The 19,920-nt window shown below is 47.0% G+C and overlaps 1 protein-coding gene across 2 annotated transcripts in view; it reads left to right on the top strand.

Moving 5' to 3' along the window:
- Nucleotides 1–1,129: 1,129 nt before the first annotated feature.
- Nucleotides 1,130–19,920, top strand: part of STARD7 (StAR related lipid transfer domain containing 7) — a 35,901-nt gene continuing 17,110 nt past the window's right edge. Inside the window, exons 1-8 of one of the 2 annotated variants that reach the window (XR_012251342.1) lie at nt 1,130–1,467; nt 2,530–2,693; nt 6,377–6,426; nt 6,510–6,620; nt 7,883–7,965; nt 13,405–13,504; nt 16,509–16,593; nt 17,527–18,125. Coding sequence is in view for 1 of the 2 variants with exons in the window: in XM_073653676.1 (XP_073509777.1) it covers nt 1,229–1,467; nt 2,530–2,693; nt 6,377–6,426; nt 6,510–6,620; nt 7,883–7,965; nt 13,405–13,504; nt 16,509–16,593 (832 nt within the window). In the remaining variant the exon portion in view is untranslated. The remainder of the gene's footprint in view (nt 1,468–2,529; nt 2,694–6,376; nt 6,427–6,509; nt 6,621–7,882; nt 7,966–13,404; nt 13,505–16,508; nt 16,594–17,526; nt 18,126–19,920) is intronic. The other variant, XM_073653676.1, reaches the window with a different exon arrangement.

Here is a 19,920-nt window from a genome sequence, read left to right as displayed (position 1 = left end):
AAATTGACCTTCCCATGGTTAAAGCGAAAAACTCACATTTTACAGAAAAGGAATAAAGCCACAAAATCACATTACGTCCCCGTAGAACTAATGTCCCTGTAGGACTAATGTCCCCAACTCAAAGATCCATTTGCTCATCATCCATGCGAGTTACTTATCATCATTCCCTCCAAGTCCACTAAATAGATGCTATTGATCCCTTTGATTCGTAGAAGATTGGGACCTCATAGAGATACGTAAAACTGTCACACTTGGTTTGGAAGAGCCGCAGCCAGTCCCTGCATTGCGGGCCGATCTCGGACGTGTGAATGCGCCCTTAGACTTCTTGCAGTCTCCTATGTGACATTATATATGGATGAGCCCGCTGCATGTCCCTCTAGTCACTAGAGTCTAGCCGATAGTGTTGGCTGTGTTCACACCACGCCTTTTGGACTCCAGTACCTGCTGTTTGTTATTTTGGCTATTTACACACATTGGGGTCCTCTTTCCTAATAGGTGAAAACCCATTTTCCAACTTTCCAGAAGTTTATCCAAGATTTGTTTATAAGTGGCTGGAAAGATAAGTCTGCGGCGTTCCCAAGACAAGTACTACTAGTGCCAGCAAGTGCGGCATGTTACCGCCAAGACCACGGATTGGACCGGAGGGTCCGCACCGGATCGCTGTGGGAAGACGTGACGTAGGTTTTTTTTTACCATTTACAGATTAAAAAATGTAAAACGATGAAACATTTTTGTAGTTTTTGTGCATAAAATCTCAGGTCGCGCTATGATTTTTAGACAAATATTGGTGTTTGTCGGGCACCTGTTTTGCCGCCATAGTTCTTTGGGGTGACTCGGGCAGGTGTAGGGGCCCATTGGGGTTCCCTATAGTCGGCCCTGAGCCCACACTGTGTGCAGACACTGGGGAGGACTGTAGGATATATGAAGGGCACATTGGGCAGCACTGCCAGTCTCCAGCACATGTAGGGCTGCCGGCTCCGGCACAGGACAGCAGTAATGGGCGGTGTGCTCCAGCAGGAGGCCGGTACACCAGAACAGATCTGCTCCTCTCATTGCCCTTGAGGCCGGCTGTGCTCTGTGCCAGGGGAAGTCAGCTCATGAGTGACAGAAGTTCTGTCCAATCAGATAACAAGCCTGAAAGCCAGCGACCAGTAGCAGGTGCGGTAGGCGTGGCCCGGCCTCCCGTGTCTGGCGTGCTGCAGGCCGGCGCTGGCCGCTCTGTCCCGGGATGTGGCAGCAGGTCGTGCGCGGTGTGTCGGCGGGGATCGTGGGCTGGCTCCGCACCCGCCTGCCTCCACTCTGCCACTACGGGAGGGCACAGCAGCGCCATGGAGAGCGGAGTGCCAGGGCTCTCATCCGGGGCCTGCGCTACAGGAACAGGCCGGGGAGGACGGGCAGGCTGCTGGCGGCGCTCACCGGGGCCTTTCTATGGGAAGAGGAGCGTGTGCGGGAGGAAGAGATCCTCAGGTGAGGGCAGGCTTCTCTGACAGCCACTGGCACTATAAGTCCCAGCATGCTCTGACAGCTGGAGAGTGACAGGCCGTGCTGGGAGTTGTAGTCCGCTCACTGTTCACATTCAGGATTCAGATCTCATGTCACCAAAATCCAATGAATGGAAACCAGATCTCATGTGTTGACAAAGTATCCCAGAGCTGCATTCACAATCCTGCAGGTGTCAGAGCTGGAATCTCCCAGCATTCATTGCAGGCTCCGCTCTGGCTCTGGGGATGACTTATGTTCTGGGATGTGTGGCCCTATATTGGCCCCAGGGAGACATGGGCCGGCCTGCTGGATTTATACTTGTTCGGTGTGGACCCAGAGCCCGGGGGGCATCAATTTTTCTTGGGAGATCCCAGTGGCGCCAAATGTTCTTGTGTGTAGGGAATTGGGAGACTCTGCTGTATATGGGGGGCCTTAAAGGGGTTGTCCACTTTAAGAAAAGTGTATATGAACACTGTTCTACAGCAGATACTCGCCGGCTTTTCACCTGTGCTCTGGTCTTGGTGTTTGGGCTGCAGCAATGACATCACATCACCACTGCAGTCAATCACTGAGATTAGCGGCGCTGTTGAAAATCAGTGATTGGCTGCAGCGGTGATTGTGCACTCTGGATGTGACGTCATCACTGCAGCCATAAACACTGTGACCGGAGATTAATTGTCCTACAGCATAATAGGACCTTGGCCCCACTGATGCCGTGCTCTTGTAGCCATCAATACCTGTGTCAGCCAGAAGAATTGTGAGTGCAGCTCCGGAGTATTGTGCAGTATTAATGACACATCGTAGTCACTGCCCGCACCCCTTTTATGGAGTTTGTACCCAGCTGTGAAGTTGCCCTCTGATGGGTCTGTTGGCCGATCCCGTTTGTACGGAGACACGTGGAGGGCGGCAGCTGCAGGGTATCTTGTCGCCCAATAGTCACCATGATCAGATGAGGGGGTGATCACTCACCCAGTGTTACTCCATAGATGCCCATGTGTGACTGTAATCTCACCTCTCCGGCTCCTCACTTGTATTGATTGTCCGCAGGCCGGCGGAGGAGATGACGCGGATGCAGCTGGCGTGTCGTGTATCTGCGGACCAGACCCCGGGATCTGACGACAGTGACGAAGGCTGGGAGCTGGTGATGGATAAGAAGGACTTCCGTCTCTGGAGGCGGCCGATCGAGGGCACTCACCTGTACCAGTACAGAGGTGCGGAGCGCCGCTGATCCCTGCTGCTTCATAGTGGTGGAGCGCTGCCACCTGTCTGCAGCAACACAATGAACACCGAATTGTAGGACCGGTTTTAGAAAATCTATAAATAATGGAGCTGCCCCACTTTTATTTATAGGCAGGTGCTCGGTACATCTGTGGCTGAGTGCATAATAATCCCAGTGTCTATGCCAGGGCCGTACTTAATATAAGGCACCTGAGGGCATGTGCCTGGGGCGGCACTCTATTAGAAAATGTCTTAATTTGCTTATTTCCTAGTGCAGATGCTGCAGTCACCGGATAATGTATTGTAAAATCTTGCTACCTCGGGGGGGGGGGAGAGGAGGAGGAGGAGAGGGTGGGGCTCCTTGGCTGGGACTGAGCTTGTAGCTCACAGGTGGATGTTTGAGTTAATCACAGAGCAGGACTATGTCAAACATCAGCAGTCGATGGTCCGCAGAAGTAACAGCCGCCATCTTGAAGCCTTTAAAGGGAACCTGTCAGCAGAAAAAAAGAATAATATGGGAATAATCTGAAGGTTAATAGTGTTGTGAACCTGCCCGGCGCCTGCACTTAGCCAAATGCTGCTTGGAGAAAATTACCTTTATTCCCCTCGGCAGCATCCCAGGTTCAGTCACTGCTCTGAGTATACAGAGCGCCGGCTGTAACAGCACCCCCGGCCCTGACTGACACTGGCTCTGCATTGGGGTCGGCTGTTAAGTCAGTATGGGGGGCATGATTACAGCCGCCGCTTTGTATGAAGGGTTACACTAAAAAAGCAAGTTGTCCCCTTTCCATGCAGTAGGGGAGAATGCGCCGATTGCTGAGGATCCGTCCACTGGGGCTCTAAGGAATCCTCTCCTGTATAGAGCTGAACTCTGAATTCATCGTCTATGGGACTGGCAAGTGCAGTGTTCGCTGTCCGTCCCATAGACAGTGAATGGAGCGGAGGCAGAGGAAACACTGCAGCATGGCTGAGAATAACAGTTCCAAGTGCAGCCGGGGATGAGGTGACAGGTGCCCGCTGGCTTCTCCCTGGCCGCTTGGCTAGCTGGCCGGGCTCTTCTCATCTGTCTGTGTCAGTCTAGCTGACCGCCAGCATTCCTAGTTTTCCATTGAGGAATTCCATTAGTTCAAAAGACAAGAATAGCCCAGTCTATAAATCTACCTGGTGATAATATCACCGGACCGCCGACAGGAGTAAACACAAAGCCTCTAAAAACAAGTTTATTAATATACTATTAAAAAACACCAAATAATCCCACGTGATAAGGAAAATCCAATTCTGTCACAAATTGTGACTAGACAAGATAGAAAGATATTATAAAAAACCAGCAACTCAACGGGATTCAAATTTGCCCAAATGGGGCAAGTTATGGACAATATACTTAGAATTGCCCTAATTATAGCCTAAATAAATCCTGGCTGGTGTGAGGGTTGGCACCATAGATATGATTTTGGCGCCCCCTCATCGGCGGCGGTCCCTCACTTGCCCTGTTATGCCCTATGGAGTGAGCTATACACAGGAAATGAGTGACTGTTCTAATACATTGTACAAACTATTTATAATGGAAGAACAGAGAAGTAAGACATGATGAGCAAGCTGCCTCAACGCGTTTCCCTGTCCTGCCGGTTCATCAGGAGGCAAGATGTTGGGAGTGTCCAGAAAGGATCAAAGATGCTGTGGATGGTGGCAGGCTGCCAGATATATATATATGATGCTTAATAAAGCGATATATGAGCTTGGTGCTGGGGTCGCAGCCGGGGAGATGACAGCTCTTGTATTTATAAGGGGTGTCATCCATGGTGAATCTGCAGCAACATGTGGATTTTGCCTGCTATCACCATGCATCTGTAGTAAGTTCGATGACGGAAATATTCCACTGCAGCTGGACTTACCGTAAGGTCTCATTCAGACTTCCCATTTTTAAATTTTTATTGTATATGAAATAAAAAGGACAGATTTCCATGAGTGCATCCATTTTTGTTACCTGCTGGCGTTGGGAATAATGATTTGCTCTGCTCTGTTTCATCGCCCAGATCCCCGTGGACCTGGGTGGTCTTCACTCCTGTTGCCGGCATCCTTGGGCAGGAACGTGAGCACATTTGGTGTTGGGCCTAGAAAGCACCAGAGGTGTCATGGATTCCGGGCACAGGAATGAGACCGTGGTCCGGCTGCCATCAGACTGGATGTCTGACAAGGGCAGAACAAATATTTTTTCTCAGCTCTACAATCAGTGTTTCATCCATTTTTTTCAGCAGTTTGGACCCTGGACACCCAGCATTGGCAGAGGGCTGCCGTACAACACAGTCCTAATATTAATTGTTACCATCTCCTTTTATTCGTACCCGTCTCTCCTTATTATATGCGGCTACCCGGCCAACATTCACAGCACAGATTAGGCCGGAGACATAATGCTACTTATAGTGACATAAGCGAGGTAATCCGATGTTAATCACCATGATTGTAATCCAGGGCTCATCTCAAGAATCAGAAAGCCAGTGTGAGTAAGGCTGCATTCACACATGCCTGTGACGCGTGTGTGTGCCGTCCTTTTTCCTTTCGGGCGGCACTCGGACTCATTCAGTGTCATTGATCCATACACACATCATTTTTAAAAAACGGTTTGTGTCTTCGGTCCGCATGAGTCTCTGCCATTAAAGTCTCTGGAGATCCTTGGTTTGATCGGTTGATGGTCATTTCTATTATTACCCAGTATAAAAGGCTAAAAGGGATTGTCCATGTGGAATAAAAACCCCTTATACTTCCAATCGAGCAATGTCTGCATTGGAGCTTGCGTGATGTTATGTCACACCTGCTCTGCAGCCAGTTGGACGGACGTAGTTCTTGCTTCTTCCTGATGACAGCTTTGTGTGAAGGAAGTGAGAGGGAAGCGGGCTCATTGGCAGCATCTGATTGGCTGCAGCGTTCACATAACATCACCAGAGATCCAACGCCAACGTCGCTGGAACGGCAATTGCTACTTTTAGTGCCAACACTATCCTCAGCATGGTGTCACGGCTCCAGCTGACTAAGACTAATGTTACACAGCACGGTTGTGGTGGGCAACTTACCGTAGAGGTCACTGACGGCCCCATTTCTTGTGCGATGGCGCCGAGCACCGTAGTCGGTATCACAAGGTCATGTAACTCCGACCTGATCGGAGCGGGTTTGGCAGTGGTCTGGATTGTTGGATTGACATAGAATAGTGTATGCCTGTAGGACGCCATCCGATCTGTACTCCGCCGCCTCCCTGACACTACTGCATACCAGGCTTCTCTTGTGCTTCCCCTCTCTTCTGGATCGTCTACACTCATTACATCCAATGCCCAGTGAAAAATAACAAATACATCGCCTGGGTCACACGTCTGTGTCTTGGTCCACAATGCATGGACTGACTGCCGGTATGACCCAAAGTCCACAGGCTCATTTATGCCTATAAGGCCATCAAATTTTGGGTCAGACGATCCAGGGTCGTTCCGTGCATCATGGTCCGCGCTCAGACCGCGAAACCTGGGTGTGAGTCCATGCGGCTTTTATGTGGCAGATCTAATGCTGTTTTCTTCGCCCGCATGGGCAGGGCGCCTACTTAATATTTTTAATGAACAATGATCCAGAATACTTGCAGTTTGTGGTTTTCTTGTTTTATTAATTACCTCTGTATTTTTATTTTTGCCCGCAGTGTTTGGCTCGTACCGGGATGTGACGCCTCGTCAGTTCTTTAATGTACAGGTAGGACTTCCTTCCTTCTTACGTGTCGTGTTCCTGAACACTTTCTATGGTCCACAGCTCAGTGTTGTGTGTTTTTTCCACAGCTGGACACGGAGTATCGCAAGAAGTGGGACGCGCTGGTCATCAAACTGGAAGTGGTTGAGAGAGATGTGCTCTCTGGATCTGAAGTCATTCACTGGGTCACTCATTTTCCTGTAAGTCCAATTAGTCTTTTATTTAAAGGGAATCTGTTATCAGGTTTTTGCTATAAGATCTGAGAGCAGCATGATGTAGGGGCAGAGACCCTGATTCCAACAATGTGTTACTGGTCTACTTGCTGTCATTTTGACACAATCCCTATTTTCCTTGCTGAAGATCTAGCTAAGCTCAAATGCTGAGCCCTGTATAATCCCGCCCACACCACTGATTGTCAGCTTTCTGTGTACACTGTGCATAGGCAGAAAGATGCTGATCTGTGATGGGGTCGGGGTTACACAGAGAAGTTGACTGTGACATCTAGTCCTGTAGTGATGATCTCCTGCTGATAAAACACTGATTATTTTTTTTTAAACTACATTACGCAGCCTATTAACTAGCACATTCCTGTAATCAGGGTCTCTGCCCCTACATCATGCTGTTCTCAGATTACATTGCAAAAAATCTGCTGATAGATTCCCTTTAATGTCTGGGGATTGGTTGTTCCCTGGACCTTCAGTGATTAGCACTACAAAGGTTCTAATTTCTCTGCAGCACCCCCAGAGGGGAAATGAAGTATTACATGATGCCCATTGAAATGAATAAACAACCTGTGTAATGGATACATGTGAGAGTATTTGAGATGCTCTTTTTGCTCTGGTTATTTCATCTAGTTCCTAGAGAAGTATAAAATTCTTTAAAAAAAAAAGCAAAAAACTTTTGTGTTTTCTAAAAAAAATTGAGACAATAGACTTCAGTATTCTTCTCTACCCAGCTTTTCTGAGACCCCTACATTAGGGGGGAGTACAGTGGTCCTTTGCCTTGGTGAAGAAGCAGAGAAGAGTGGCGCGTACATGCTGTTCGAGCACCGATAGGAGACACGGGGTTCTTGTTCTTCCAGCAGTGGGACCCCCACATTTATGCTGTGCATCACAAAAACATATTATAAGACTAAACGTCAGAACAATCATTGCTAATTAAGAAAAATATTCCTGTGTAGTCCCTAAAAAAAACTAAACACAAAGCTGTAGATTGGATTAAGCTTTTGGTAATCTTGTTACGGTGCTCGGGGGGAAATGTCTACACTGTAATGAAAGCTCCTCTCGCCATCTGGTGCTAAGACCTGACAGCTGAAGACACCCAGGGCACTATACATAGGTACATGGAGGGATGCCAGCAGTGGAGCCACATTAAGCCATGCCACTACACCAGGCACAGCTTTCTTTTTTCCCCCTGCCACCTCTACCATTTTTTACAGGTTTGCTCTCCTATGTCTTTACAGTATCCAATGTATTCCCGGGATTATGTCTACGTCAGGAAGTATCATGTTGACCTGGAGAACAACATCATGGTTTTGGTTTCTCGGTAATTATGTCACTATTGCATTTGCCATCATTAATACTGAGAATGCATTTAAAGGGTAGTCCTGCAATAAACATGTTCATTCCTTTTTCTGCACAATTTTTCACACCAGGGGGTTGTGGCGTGTCTGTGCACCGGGAGGGGGCTTGTGGCGTGTCTGTGCACCGGGAGGGGGCTTGTGGCGTGTCTGTGCACCGGGAGGGGGCTTGTGGCGTGTCTGTGCACCGGGAGGGGGCTTGTGGCGTGTCTGTGCACCGGGAGGAGGCTTGTGGCGTGTCTGTGCTCCTGGAGGGCGCTTGTGGCGTGTCTGTGCTCCTGGAGGGCGCTTGTGGCGTGTCTGTGCACCGGGAGGGGGCTTGTGGCGTGTCTGTGCTCCGGGAGGGGGCTTGTGGCGTGTCTGTGCTCCTGGAGGGGGCTTGTGGCGTGTCTGTGCACCGGGAGAGAGCTTGTGGCATGTCTGTGCACCGGAAGGGGGCGTGAGCTGCTAAGTGGTGTGAACACTCCTGTATCCAGCTTTTTGGCAGTCTCAATCCGCCCAAGAACAATCAAAGAACCACATGTGGGCCGCACTTTGCCCATGTCTGTTTAAACCCATACAACCCAATATAATAATCTTTTTTAATAATAATCTTTTTATTTATAGAGCACCAACATATTCCGCAGCGCTTTACAATTCAGACAATTTACAGACATTATCATCGCTGTCCCCATTGGGGCTCACAATCTAAATTCCCTATAAGTATGTCTTTGGAGTGTGGGAGGAAAAAGTAGAACCCAGAGGAAACCCACGCAAACACGGGGAGAACAAACAAACTCCTTGCAGATGCTGTCCTTGGTGGGATTTGTACCCAGGACCCCAGTGCAGCAAGGCTACAGTGCTAACCACTGAGCCAACGTGCTGTCAATATAATTCTGATGGTGAATAGTTTTTTGGTGATGTTTCTGGGTTATGTACTTTGTTAGAGAAAGCAAAGAAAGGTTTCCAGCCATTTGGATATAAAACTTCACCAATATATTAGAACAGCTTAAAAGGTTGCAGGTACATTTAAAAATATTACGTTGAGGCAAAAACTGTGTACTTTGTTACCTTGTCAGATTGCTTGTTATCTGATGCAGGAGATAAGACCTCTGGAGGAGACTTTTCCCACTTTACAAACTCTTTAACCCATTTTACACCTGCAGTAGATATATTCTCTTGGACTTTACTTTCTTCATTCTTTGATCTTTTTTATTTGTTCTCCTGTTTCAGCTGTTCAGTCACAAAGTGTGCCAGACTCGGTGGGGTGGATTTGATAAAACTAGTTTGTAGACTGAAGGCCCCGTCACACATAACGAGATCGCTAGCGAGATCGTTGATACGTCACGGGTTTTGTGATTCAATAGCGATCTTGCTAGCGATCTCGTTATGTCTGACAGGTAGCAACGATCAGGCCCCTGCTGTGAGATCGCTGATCGTTACAAAGCTTCCTGGACCATTCCTGGGTCGTTGCGCTCCCTCTGGGCAGTGTGCATCGCTGTATTTGACACCTTATCAACGACCTCGTCAGCGATTCAGAACTGAGACACGTAGGCGTGCATAAATTGGACTTTTCCGCGCCCCTCGTCCCCGATTGGTGGTCGCTACAGCGCTCTCATTTTCCGCCGTGCATAAAGAAGGCAACAGAATAGCGATTCCATCCTTTGTTTCTGACCTCGTGCTGGATTGCAGATCCTAGCAGAATTCTCCGGGCTGTTGATATCCGTTCATTCGACTGAGTCCTGATTTTGCGTAATTTTATGCACGCCTTTGTGACACAGTACAGTCCCTATCAAGGTGTGGATCGTTGAAATAGCTGCTGTGTGAAAGCTTCCCAACAACCGCCGAGATCGTTAGTTAGATCGCTGGGGCGGCCGAAATCGTTGGGAAGTTCTGCATGTTTGACAGCTCCCCAGCGATCACGAAACGACTCTCCAGCGATTCCAAAACCGTGACGTAATAACGAACTCGCTAGCGATCTCGTTATGTGTGACGGGGCCTTTAGACCCATTTTTTACAAAATGCCAAATTTCTCAGTTGGTGCTGTGTGATACATGTGGTTCACTTTCAAACTGTCTAGTTGGACTTTACACCTCTTATTATTCGGCTCGCTTTTCTCCAGAATTTTGCACCGTAGGGAGAGAGTGGTCACTCAGTGAAGGGATCAGCCTCGGACTAGTCACCTGAGACACATGGTTCCCAGCCTGCTTTTCAAAGTTGTTTTTTCTGAAACGCAGCAGCATTTCGGAGTAAAACTGATCTGGCTGCAGTCGCACAGTGGGCGTCTGTTTTGTGCTGTCTGTGGCTCAGGCAACATGAATCTGATCACAGGTTCTCCTTAAAGCGGTATTCCCATCTCCAAGATCCTATCCCAATATGTAGTAGGTGTAATAATAATAATATTAGCAAATATCTTCAATTAGAAATGTAGTATAGTTCTCCTGATAACCTATGTCGCTTACCCCATGTGCAGGGCATTGCACTAGCTTAGGTATCCATGGTTACAACCACTCATACAGTGACAGTTAGTTAGTTGCTAGTGGTCATAACCATGGATACCTAAGCTGCTGCAATGCCCTGCACATGAGGTAAGCAACATAGGTTATCAGAAGAACTATACTACATTTCTAATCGTAGGTATTTGCTAATATTATTATTATTATTATTACACCTACTACATATTGGGATAGGATCTTGGAGATGGCAATACCCCTTAAAGCTCTTTCTGATACAGGCTCCCTTTGGCTTATGCTGGTGCTCCTCAGTTATATTATCAAGGCCATCGCAGGCCTGGAGAGGACTATGGCTAATCTGCTGGGCAAGCATGTATTTGTATTTTTGCCTTATGTGACAATTGGACCATGCTTGTGGTGGCCACATTGGCTCATACGCATATACAATTTATGTATAAGGAAATGAAGGGTCGGAAAACAGCAGCAGAGCGAGATCGCACCCTCCTGACCCTACTGCGAGCACTAAGCCGCTTTTGGCATGGAGACCAGGTTACATTAGGTAACCTAAAGCTTCATCAGCCTCCTGTCGGATTTGCTATAAAAAGCGGCTATCAGTCAGATTTTCCAGAGAGCTCTGCCCATAGCAGATCTTAGGGAAACAAAAAATCGCAACACATCTGATATGCGCAAGAATCATATGTCGTTATGGCAGTGAGGCTGCCATTTTTGTAATTTTTTGGTAGAGCAACCCCCCTATACCCAATTACTCACTTGCTGCTTCTGTGCTGCCTGCCGGTCTCTGTTTTCTTCCCTGCAGCTGATCACCTGCTGTCCATCTGGATGACTCTGCAGTAGTGCCAGTATGTTTGGCACCAGACGCTGACACCAGTGATTGGGTAGATGGCACAAGTTCAGCTCTTCGGAAATGAATGGAGTCTTGAATCGCCGTTCTTATCTTAAATGAGACTTAAAGGGGTATTCCCATCTCCAAGATCCCATCCCAATGTGTAGTAGGTGTAATAATAATAATATTAGCAAATACCTCCAATTAGAAATCTAGTATAGATCTTCTGATTAGCTATGTTGTTTACCCCATGTGCAGAGCATTGCAGTAGCTTAGATATTCATGGTTACGACCACCAACAGCTAACTGTCACTAAATAAATGGTGATAACATCGATACCTAAGCTACTGCTATGCCCTGCCCATGGGGTAAGCGACATAGCGAATCAGAAGAACTGTACTACATTTCTAATTGGAGGTATTTACTAATATTATTATTATTATTATTGGGATAGGATCTTGGGAATACTCCTCAATAGCAGGCACAGGCCATGGTCAAAAGGGGCCCAATTTTCAGGTCAAATATACAGGTGCTTCTCAAAAAATAAGAATATCATCAAAAAGTTAATTTATTTCAGTTCTTCAATACAAAAAGTGAAACTCCTATATTATATAGAGTCATTACAAACAGAGTGATCTATTTCAAGTGTTTATTTCTGTTAATGTTGATGATTATGGCTTACAGCCTATGAAAACACAAAAGTCATTATCTCAGTAAATTAGAATACTTTATAACAGCTTGAAAAATTATTTTAAAATCCAAAATGTACTACTGAAATGTATGTTCAGTAAATGCCCTCAATACTTGGTCGGGGCTCCTGTTGTATCAATTGCTGCATCAATGCGGCAATGTGGCATGGAGGCGATCAGCCTGTGGCACTGCTGAGGTGTTATGGAAGCCCAGGTTGCTTTGATAGCAGCCTTCAGCTCGTCTGCATTGTTGGGTCTGGTGTCTCTCATCTTCCTCTTGACAATACCCCATAGATTCTCTATAATAGATTCTCTATGGGGTTCTGGCCAATCAAGCACAGTGATACTGTTGTGTGTAAACCAGGTATTGGTACTTTTGGCAGTGTGGACAGGGGCCAAGTCCTGCTGGAGAATGAAATTTCCATCTCCACAAAGCTTGTCGGCAGAGGGAAGCATGAAGTGCTCTAAAATGTCCTGGTAGACGGCTGCGCTGACTTTGGTGTTGATAAAACACAGTGGACCTACACCAGCAGATGACATGACTCCCCAAACCATCCCTGATTGTGGAAACTTCACACTAGACCTCCAGCAGCTTGGATTGTGGCCTCTCCACTCTTCCTCCAGACTCTGGGACTTTGATTTCCAAATGAAATGCAAAATTTACTTTCATCTGAAAACAACACCTTGGACCACTGAGCAACAGTCCAGGTCTTTTCTCCTTGGCCCAGGTAAGACGCTTCTGGCGTTGTCTATTGGTGATGAGTGGCTTGACACAAGGAATGTGACACTTGTAGCCCATGTCCTGGATATATTTGTGTGGGGTGGCTCTTGAAGCAATGACTCCAGCAGCAGTCCACTCCTTGTGAATCTCCCCCAAATGTTTGAATGGCCTTTTCTTAACAATCCTTTCAAGGCTGCGGTTATCCCGGTTGCTTGTGCACCTTTTTCTACCACACTTTTTCCTTCCACTCAACTTTCCATTAATATGCTTGGATACAGCACTCTGAACAGCCAGCTTCTTTAGCAATGACCTTTTGTGGCTTACCCTCCTTGTGGAGTGTGTCAATGACTGCCTTCTGGACATCTGTCAAGTCAGCAGTCTTCCCCATGATTGTGGAGCCTACTGAAACAGACTAAGGGACCTTTTTTAATGCTTAGGAAGCCTTTGCAGGTGTTTTTTGTTAAATATTCTAATTTACTGAGATAATGACTTTTGTGTTTTCATAATCATCAACATTAACAGAAATAAACACTTGAAATAGATAACTCTGTTTGTAATGACTCTATATAATATAGGAGTTTCACTTTTTGGACTGAAGAACTGTAATAAATTAACTTTTTGATGATATTCTAATTTAGTGAGAAGCACCTGTATATAAATACACATTTTTCTACTTTAATACAACATCTTTTAAAATATTTTTTCATTTAATCCCATAGGGCGGTGGAACATCCCGAGGTGCCAGAATCTCCTAACTATGTACGAGTCCGTAATTATCAGTCACAGATGGTGATCAAGCCGCACACCACGTTTGATGAGGTTCGTCTACCATGTTTCCTCTGTAGATCAGCCACGTTCCTATGGATTGGTCACTTGTAATACAGTTGGTCGCTTTTCCCATCCCACAAATAGAGGGGTTTTGTTTTTCAGTAGTCGTGAGTCTGATGACACATGCTACAGTTTTTTATTTTTTTGCTGTCATATGTCAGAAGCCAACACCGAAATGAAGACCCCCATATGTCTCTGCAGGACACTGGGGGCATTCAGAGGCACAGGAGGGCCTCATAGACGTATGCATGCTATACTGCACCTCTACAAAGTGGGATATGGATGTTGTAGGGAGCTATAATATACTCCTCTTAAAGGATATGGACACTTGTAGCATTTTTTGTATCCGTATTGCATGTAATTTTTGGATAAAAAGCATTTTTGCAACAGGGTTTCATAAAAAATAGACTGGTTTGACCTCTGCAGCCTCTATTTGTTCCTGTACATTGCAGAATGAGTTAACCGGGAATATATCAGTAAGCTCCTCTGATGGCCGAGTCTGTAATCCTTATCTCTCTTCTCCTGAATTGTCTTTTGGAGCTGATTTATGACCAAAAGAATGGTGAACGTTGAAAGATAAGGATGACCGACCCTGGAATCAGACCGGCTCGTTCTGCAGGTTGCTGTGTACTGTTATACATAGAGGCTGTAGAAGGCAAACATTTTTTAAAGGTGTTGTTCACTCTATATGACTACAGGCAGATCATGACAGTGCGTGCTGTGCGCCAGCTGTATTACCCGTGCAGGTGGGTGGTTACGTGACTGTATATATGTGATTTACATTCAAATGCCGACTAGATTAAGCTAATTAACTTGTATTGAGAGATGTAAAATGCATCCAGTCAGCACGGGACCCCAAATTATGCAAATTACATACGCGTGGTCTCGTGACTGCCTGATCACATGAGGAATACTGCAAAATTGAGACGGCATACACATTGGACACTGTCACGATTTAGCAGTCTAGTCATACTGAATGACAGCAGACTTCTGTCCCAAGCCTGGACAATCTCTTTAATGAATCCCTATTGCCAAAAATACACGCATTAACGCTATAAAAATAAAAAAAATCCATACCCCTTTTAAAGGTTATCCACACGTGTATGTTCATTAATTTAAAGGGAATTAGTCAGCCCAAATCCACCCCTCAAATTACTTGTATGGTCATGTTGCTCGCTGATAGATATATTTCATACTTTTATTTATTCCGTGTGTTGCTCCCTAATTGATAAGTTACTGTTTAAATTCCTATGCAAATGAGAAGTGCTCTGGGTGCAATCGAAGCACTTCCAAAGCATCTCCTTTTCTGGCAATATTGCCTGCCCAGCTCTACCTTCCTCTGGGTGACTGATGGCTCCCTGGCGCGACTGATGGCTCCCTGGCGCGACTGATGGCTCCCTGGCGCGACTGATGGCTCCCTGGCGCGACTGATGGCTCCCTGGCGCGACTGATGGCTCCCTGGCGCGACTGATGGCTCCCTGGCGCGACTGATGGCTCCCTGGCGCGACTGATGGCTCCCTGGCGCGACTGATGGCTCCCTGGCGCGACTGAAGGCTCCCTGGCGTGACTGATGGCTCACTGGCTTGACTGTGCTGCTACCGAGCTGTCAGTCAAGAAGAGGATGGTGGTGGTAGGCGAAGAATAGAGAGAGAGAGGCTTGGGAAGTGCTGCCCTCACACCCAGAGCACTTAAGCCTTATATGCATATGAATTAAAACATAGATTTTTTTTTTAAGTCAGGGAGCAACAGATGGTTTCAGTAACTGTATGGATGGCCTCGTCTTTCAGAGAGCCACACTACCATTTGAACAGTTTGTAGGGGCGTAATGCTGAGATTCTCTTTAAGGAACTCGATGTAATTGGACTAAAGTAGAGTAATTTTGGCCAATGTTGTATCCATGACTTGCAGCAATGCACAATGCAGTCCATTATTGGTGTCAGTGACGGATGGGACACACAAGTGCAGCATGCTCTGGTATCGTGTTTTGAAGATGTGACGATGCAAGTGCACGGAGCTGCTCATGGGCGCAGTCACGTCCATAATTCACCCCACAATACACTTGGAGCAGCCTATTCGGCATGTTGCACCCGTTTCATTAGAGAGGGATTCTCTTTACTCCCTATGCAGTCTACATGTGGTGGCCAAAATTGCAGAAACCACTAAGCGGACGCAGCCTATAGCAGTGATCCTGTAATTTCCAATGCAGTGGGTGTAGTGCCGCCCCCTTGGCTGTTTCCATAATCCTTGGTCACGAATGTAGACTGCAAGTCTTCTCTCGGCCATTAATGGGGAGATGGGAATACCTTTATATAGTATTCTGCATGTGCTCAGGTTACATGGAAAACCATAAGTTTGTGCATTCTAGGTAAACGGTGTAGAATAACTTGGAAGGGTGTAGTTAAAGGGAATCAGTCACCAGATTTTTTCACCTAATCTGAGAGCAGCATAATACAGAGACCCTAATTCCAGCTATGTGTCACTTACTGGGCTGCTTGCTGTAGTTTTGATAAAATTGCAACAGGAGATTATCACTAGAGAACTAGTAAACCTGCTGCCATGTAGTCCTCTTTATTTATGAGCACTCACTCCCACCACTGATTAGCAGCTTTCTGTGTACACTGTGCATAGGCAGAAAGCTGCCAATCAGTGGTGTGGGTGGGGTTATACAGAGTTCAGCATTCAGAGAACTGCTAGATTTGCAGCAGATAAGATAGTGATTTTATCAAAATTGCATCCAGAAGCCCAGTAAGTGACTTATCGCTGGAGTCGGGGTCTCTCTTATGGGGTAGCAAAATCCTGTTTTTTAGATTAGGATACTTTGCTGTTTGTAGTTTGCTCTGCACACAGCTATTACAGATCTGGGGCCCATATTGTATCCTGTGTGCGTCTCATTTTATCCTAACACATGGAGGCGTTTCCTTCACTGTGTGTGAATGAGCCCTTATACACAGTATGAAAAGCAGTCTTTCCGCTAACAGTGTCCTCTCCTCTATAGAACGGCTTTGATTACCTGCTGGTCTACAGCGACAACCCGCAGACCGTGTTTCCTCGCTACTGTGTGAATTGGATGGTTTCCAGCGGTAAGTTTATTACAGGTTAATATCTCGGCGGGTGCAGAAGTGGCACCGTATGATCACCTCTAATCACAATGAGATCTGAGTGCCAATCTCTGCCACTGCAATAATGAGTGGGGCACAGTGTTCTCCTGCAGGGATGCGTTTTTTATTAAGTTTATTGAAGGTAAATTTTTTAAGCTTTCAAAATAGAGTTGTGACCTCCTGACATAAAAGTGCGACCATCCAAGCTGCCATACCTGACACGGCCACTGAAAAGAAGTGGTGCTGCTGTTTCTAGGGGTTAAAAGACTTTTTTTTTTTTTTATTATTATTATTATAATTTTTTTAAACTACAGTATTTTTAGGACTATAGGACACACCCCAAGTGTAGAGAGCTAAAAAAAAAATAGGAAAATATATTTCATACTGGTTAAAACTTCACTGGCGGTGTCAAGAAGTGGAGGTGTCAATACCACCTATATTTAATGCAGTAGGGTAGAATAGAGAGGCAATAATTCTATTGCTAGTATTTCTCTGCAGCAATATCTGTGTATACATGTTCGTGTGTGTGTGTGTATATATATATATATATATATATTAGCATAATATATATTAATTATACATATACACACACCCTTTTACATGCTTTTTATGTACACTCTCTGCAGTGCACACATACTCAACACCGCTGCATGTACACTCAGCTTTGCTGTATATACCGTATTTTTTCGGACTATAAGACACTGGACCATAAGACACACCCCAAATTTTGGGGTGGAATATAGAAAAAATATCTTTATTTGGGGGTCCGTCTTATAGTCTTAATAGGTACACTATCTTACCTGGGGGTCGGTGGAGCGAGGGTCACAGGAGGCAGGGTCCTTCAGGAATCCGGTGCTCTAGCAGTGGGGAGTTACGGTGAAGCAGGATTGCATGACCCTCCGTTCCCTCCCTCAGGAACCTGGCTGCTGCAGCAGAAGAGATGGCTGGAGCCCGATGCCAGGCTGGGGCCCGGGGCCTGGCTTGGGCCCGGTGCATGGCTGGGGGCCTGGCTTGGGCCCGGTGCATGGCTGGGGGCCTGGCTTGGGCCCGGTGCATGGCTGGGGGCCTGGCTTGGGCCCGGTGCATGGCTGGGGGCCTGGCTTGGGCCCGGTGCATGGCTGGGGGCCTGGCTTGGGCCCGGTGCATGGCTGGGGGCCTGGCTTGGGCCCGGTGCATGGCTGGGGGCCTGGCTTGGGCCCGGTGCATGGCTGGGGGCCTGGCTTGGGCCCGGTGCATGGCTGGGGGCCTGGCTTGGGCCCGGTGCATGGCTGGGGGCCTGGCTTGGGCCCGGTGCATGGCTGGGGGCCTGGCTTGGGCCCGGTGCATGGCTGGGGGCCTGGCTGATGCCCGGTGCATGGCTGGGGGCCTGGCTGATGCCCGGTGCATGGCTGGGGGCCGGGTCCTGGGCCTGGCTGAGGGCCGGGGCCAGTGTTTGGAGATAGGGGCCTGCCTGCATGCCGCCGAGGCCTGCCTGGGGACCGGTGGTGGCGGAAGAGGCAACAGCAAAGGAGGAGGTGAGGTGCTGGGGGCTGCGGGTGTCTGGCTGGGGTTAGACTGGATGCGGGCAGTGTCTGACTGTGGGCCGGGGCGGTGAGCGGAGGAGGAGGTGAGATGCTGTGGGTGTCTGGCTGGGGTCCAGCACGGGTTGAACTGAATGCGGGCAGTATCTGGCTGCGGGCCGGGGCGGTGAGCGGCGCAGGTTTCCGGTGTCGCGGCCATCTTCCTGAAGCTGTGATCTACAGGAAAATGGCCGCCCGAGCTACAAGTCAGCGCATGCGCCGGCTCGGGCGGCCTTTTTCCTGTGGCTCACAGCTTCAGGAAGATGGCCGCGACACCGGAAACCTGCGCCGCTCACTGCCCCGGCCCGCAGCCAGATACTGCCCGCATTCATACGACTTTGAAAAGTCCTTCAGCTACTTAGGATTTGCAGCATCCATGCAGGTGCCAGTAGCTTCCTCTCCTGTCCTACACAAATCAAACAGATCAGTGTTGGGCAGGAGGAGAGCAGTTCTCGGTGATCGGAAGAGTGCGGTGTTCTCCGCGATCAGATGAAGCTGCCTCTTAACACGCACACACTTTTTAGCAAGATTTTTTTTTCTTGCTAAAAAGTATGTCTTATAGCCCAAAAATATGGTAATTTTGCTCAATCTTTTTAAAGGGGGTATTCACACAACATAGATCATGGTTTAATGAATAATAATAATCCCAAAATATCATTTGTATTTATTTTACAAATTGTATAGTTTGTAAGAAAAATTTACCCCAAGTAACCCAAATCGTGCCACTGTAGTTCATATTGATACAGGTCATGCATGTGCAGATTTTTCCTGTGCATCAGTGTACGCACTGCAAGTCTAGGCAATGGTGCATGCGTGAGGGGTGCAGGGTAGTAGTAGTGGCGAGGGACTGTTGTTGTGTTCCTACACACTGGCTCCCTGACAAAGACAAATGTCCCAATTCTCCTGTGCTGTGCGTGTGGTGCAGAACACTCACGTTTTGGTCGCAGATCTCTGCTGTCTTCGGTTTTTCCACTTTAGGAAACGCCGCACACACAATAGGGGACATACACTCCATTTTTATAAAAAAGAACTTTACTTAAGGGAATGTCGTTTTTCGGTCGCCCTCTTACATTCCTCCCTCCTAAAACATGGTCGTCCCGACCATGACAACGCCTGTAAAAACATAAATGCACATTTAAAACATTTAACACACATGTTTATATCAAAATGCACAACAGATGAATATAATCTTTTGCCACTGTTTTTTTCTGGTCATCCTTGACCTCGGTCCCACTTGGTTGGGACCCTGGAACACAGAGTTCAAGTCTATTCTTTAAGACCGGCCATTTTGGCCCACTTTAGTAGTTGCCCAAACGCATAGGGGCAAATTCCTTCAACCCTGCATGCACATCGGGTCATCTGAACAACTAAAAGGGCCCGACTGACCCTTGTTCCCTTGCTCCTAGGACCCACAAAAGAGTCCATTTTAACCCCTTAAGGACTGCGCCAGTTTGTAGGTTAATGACTGGGTCAATTTTTTCAATTCTGACCACTGTCACTTTATGAGGTAATTATACTGGAACGCTTCAACTGATCCCCCTGATTCTGAGATTGTTTTTTCGTGACATATTGTACTTCATGATAGTGGTAAAATGTCTTCAATAGCTCTTGCGTTTATTTGTGAAAAAAATGGAAATTTGGCGAAAATGTTGAAAATTTAGCAATTTTCAAAATTAGAATTGTTATGCCCTGAAATCAGAGAGATATGTCACACAAAATAGTTAATAAATAACATTTCCCACATGTCTAC

Source organism: Phyllobates terribilis, unplaced genomic scaffold (genome assembly GCF_046119375.1).
Source record: "Phyllobates terribilis strain yellow unplaced genomic scaffold, ASM4611937v1 Scaffold_11__3_contigs__length_659146591, whole genome shotgun sequence".
Taxonomy (NCBI): Eukaryota; Metazoa; Chordata; class Amphibia; order Anura; family Dendrobatidae; genus Phyllobates; species Phyllobates terribilis.
The sequence above is the reverse complement of the archived record's forward strand: the minus strand, read 5'-3'. Positions and strand labels throughout refer to the sequence as shown.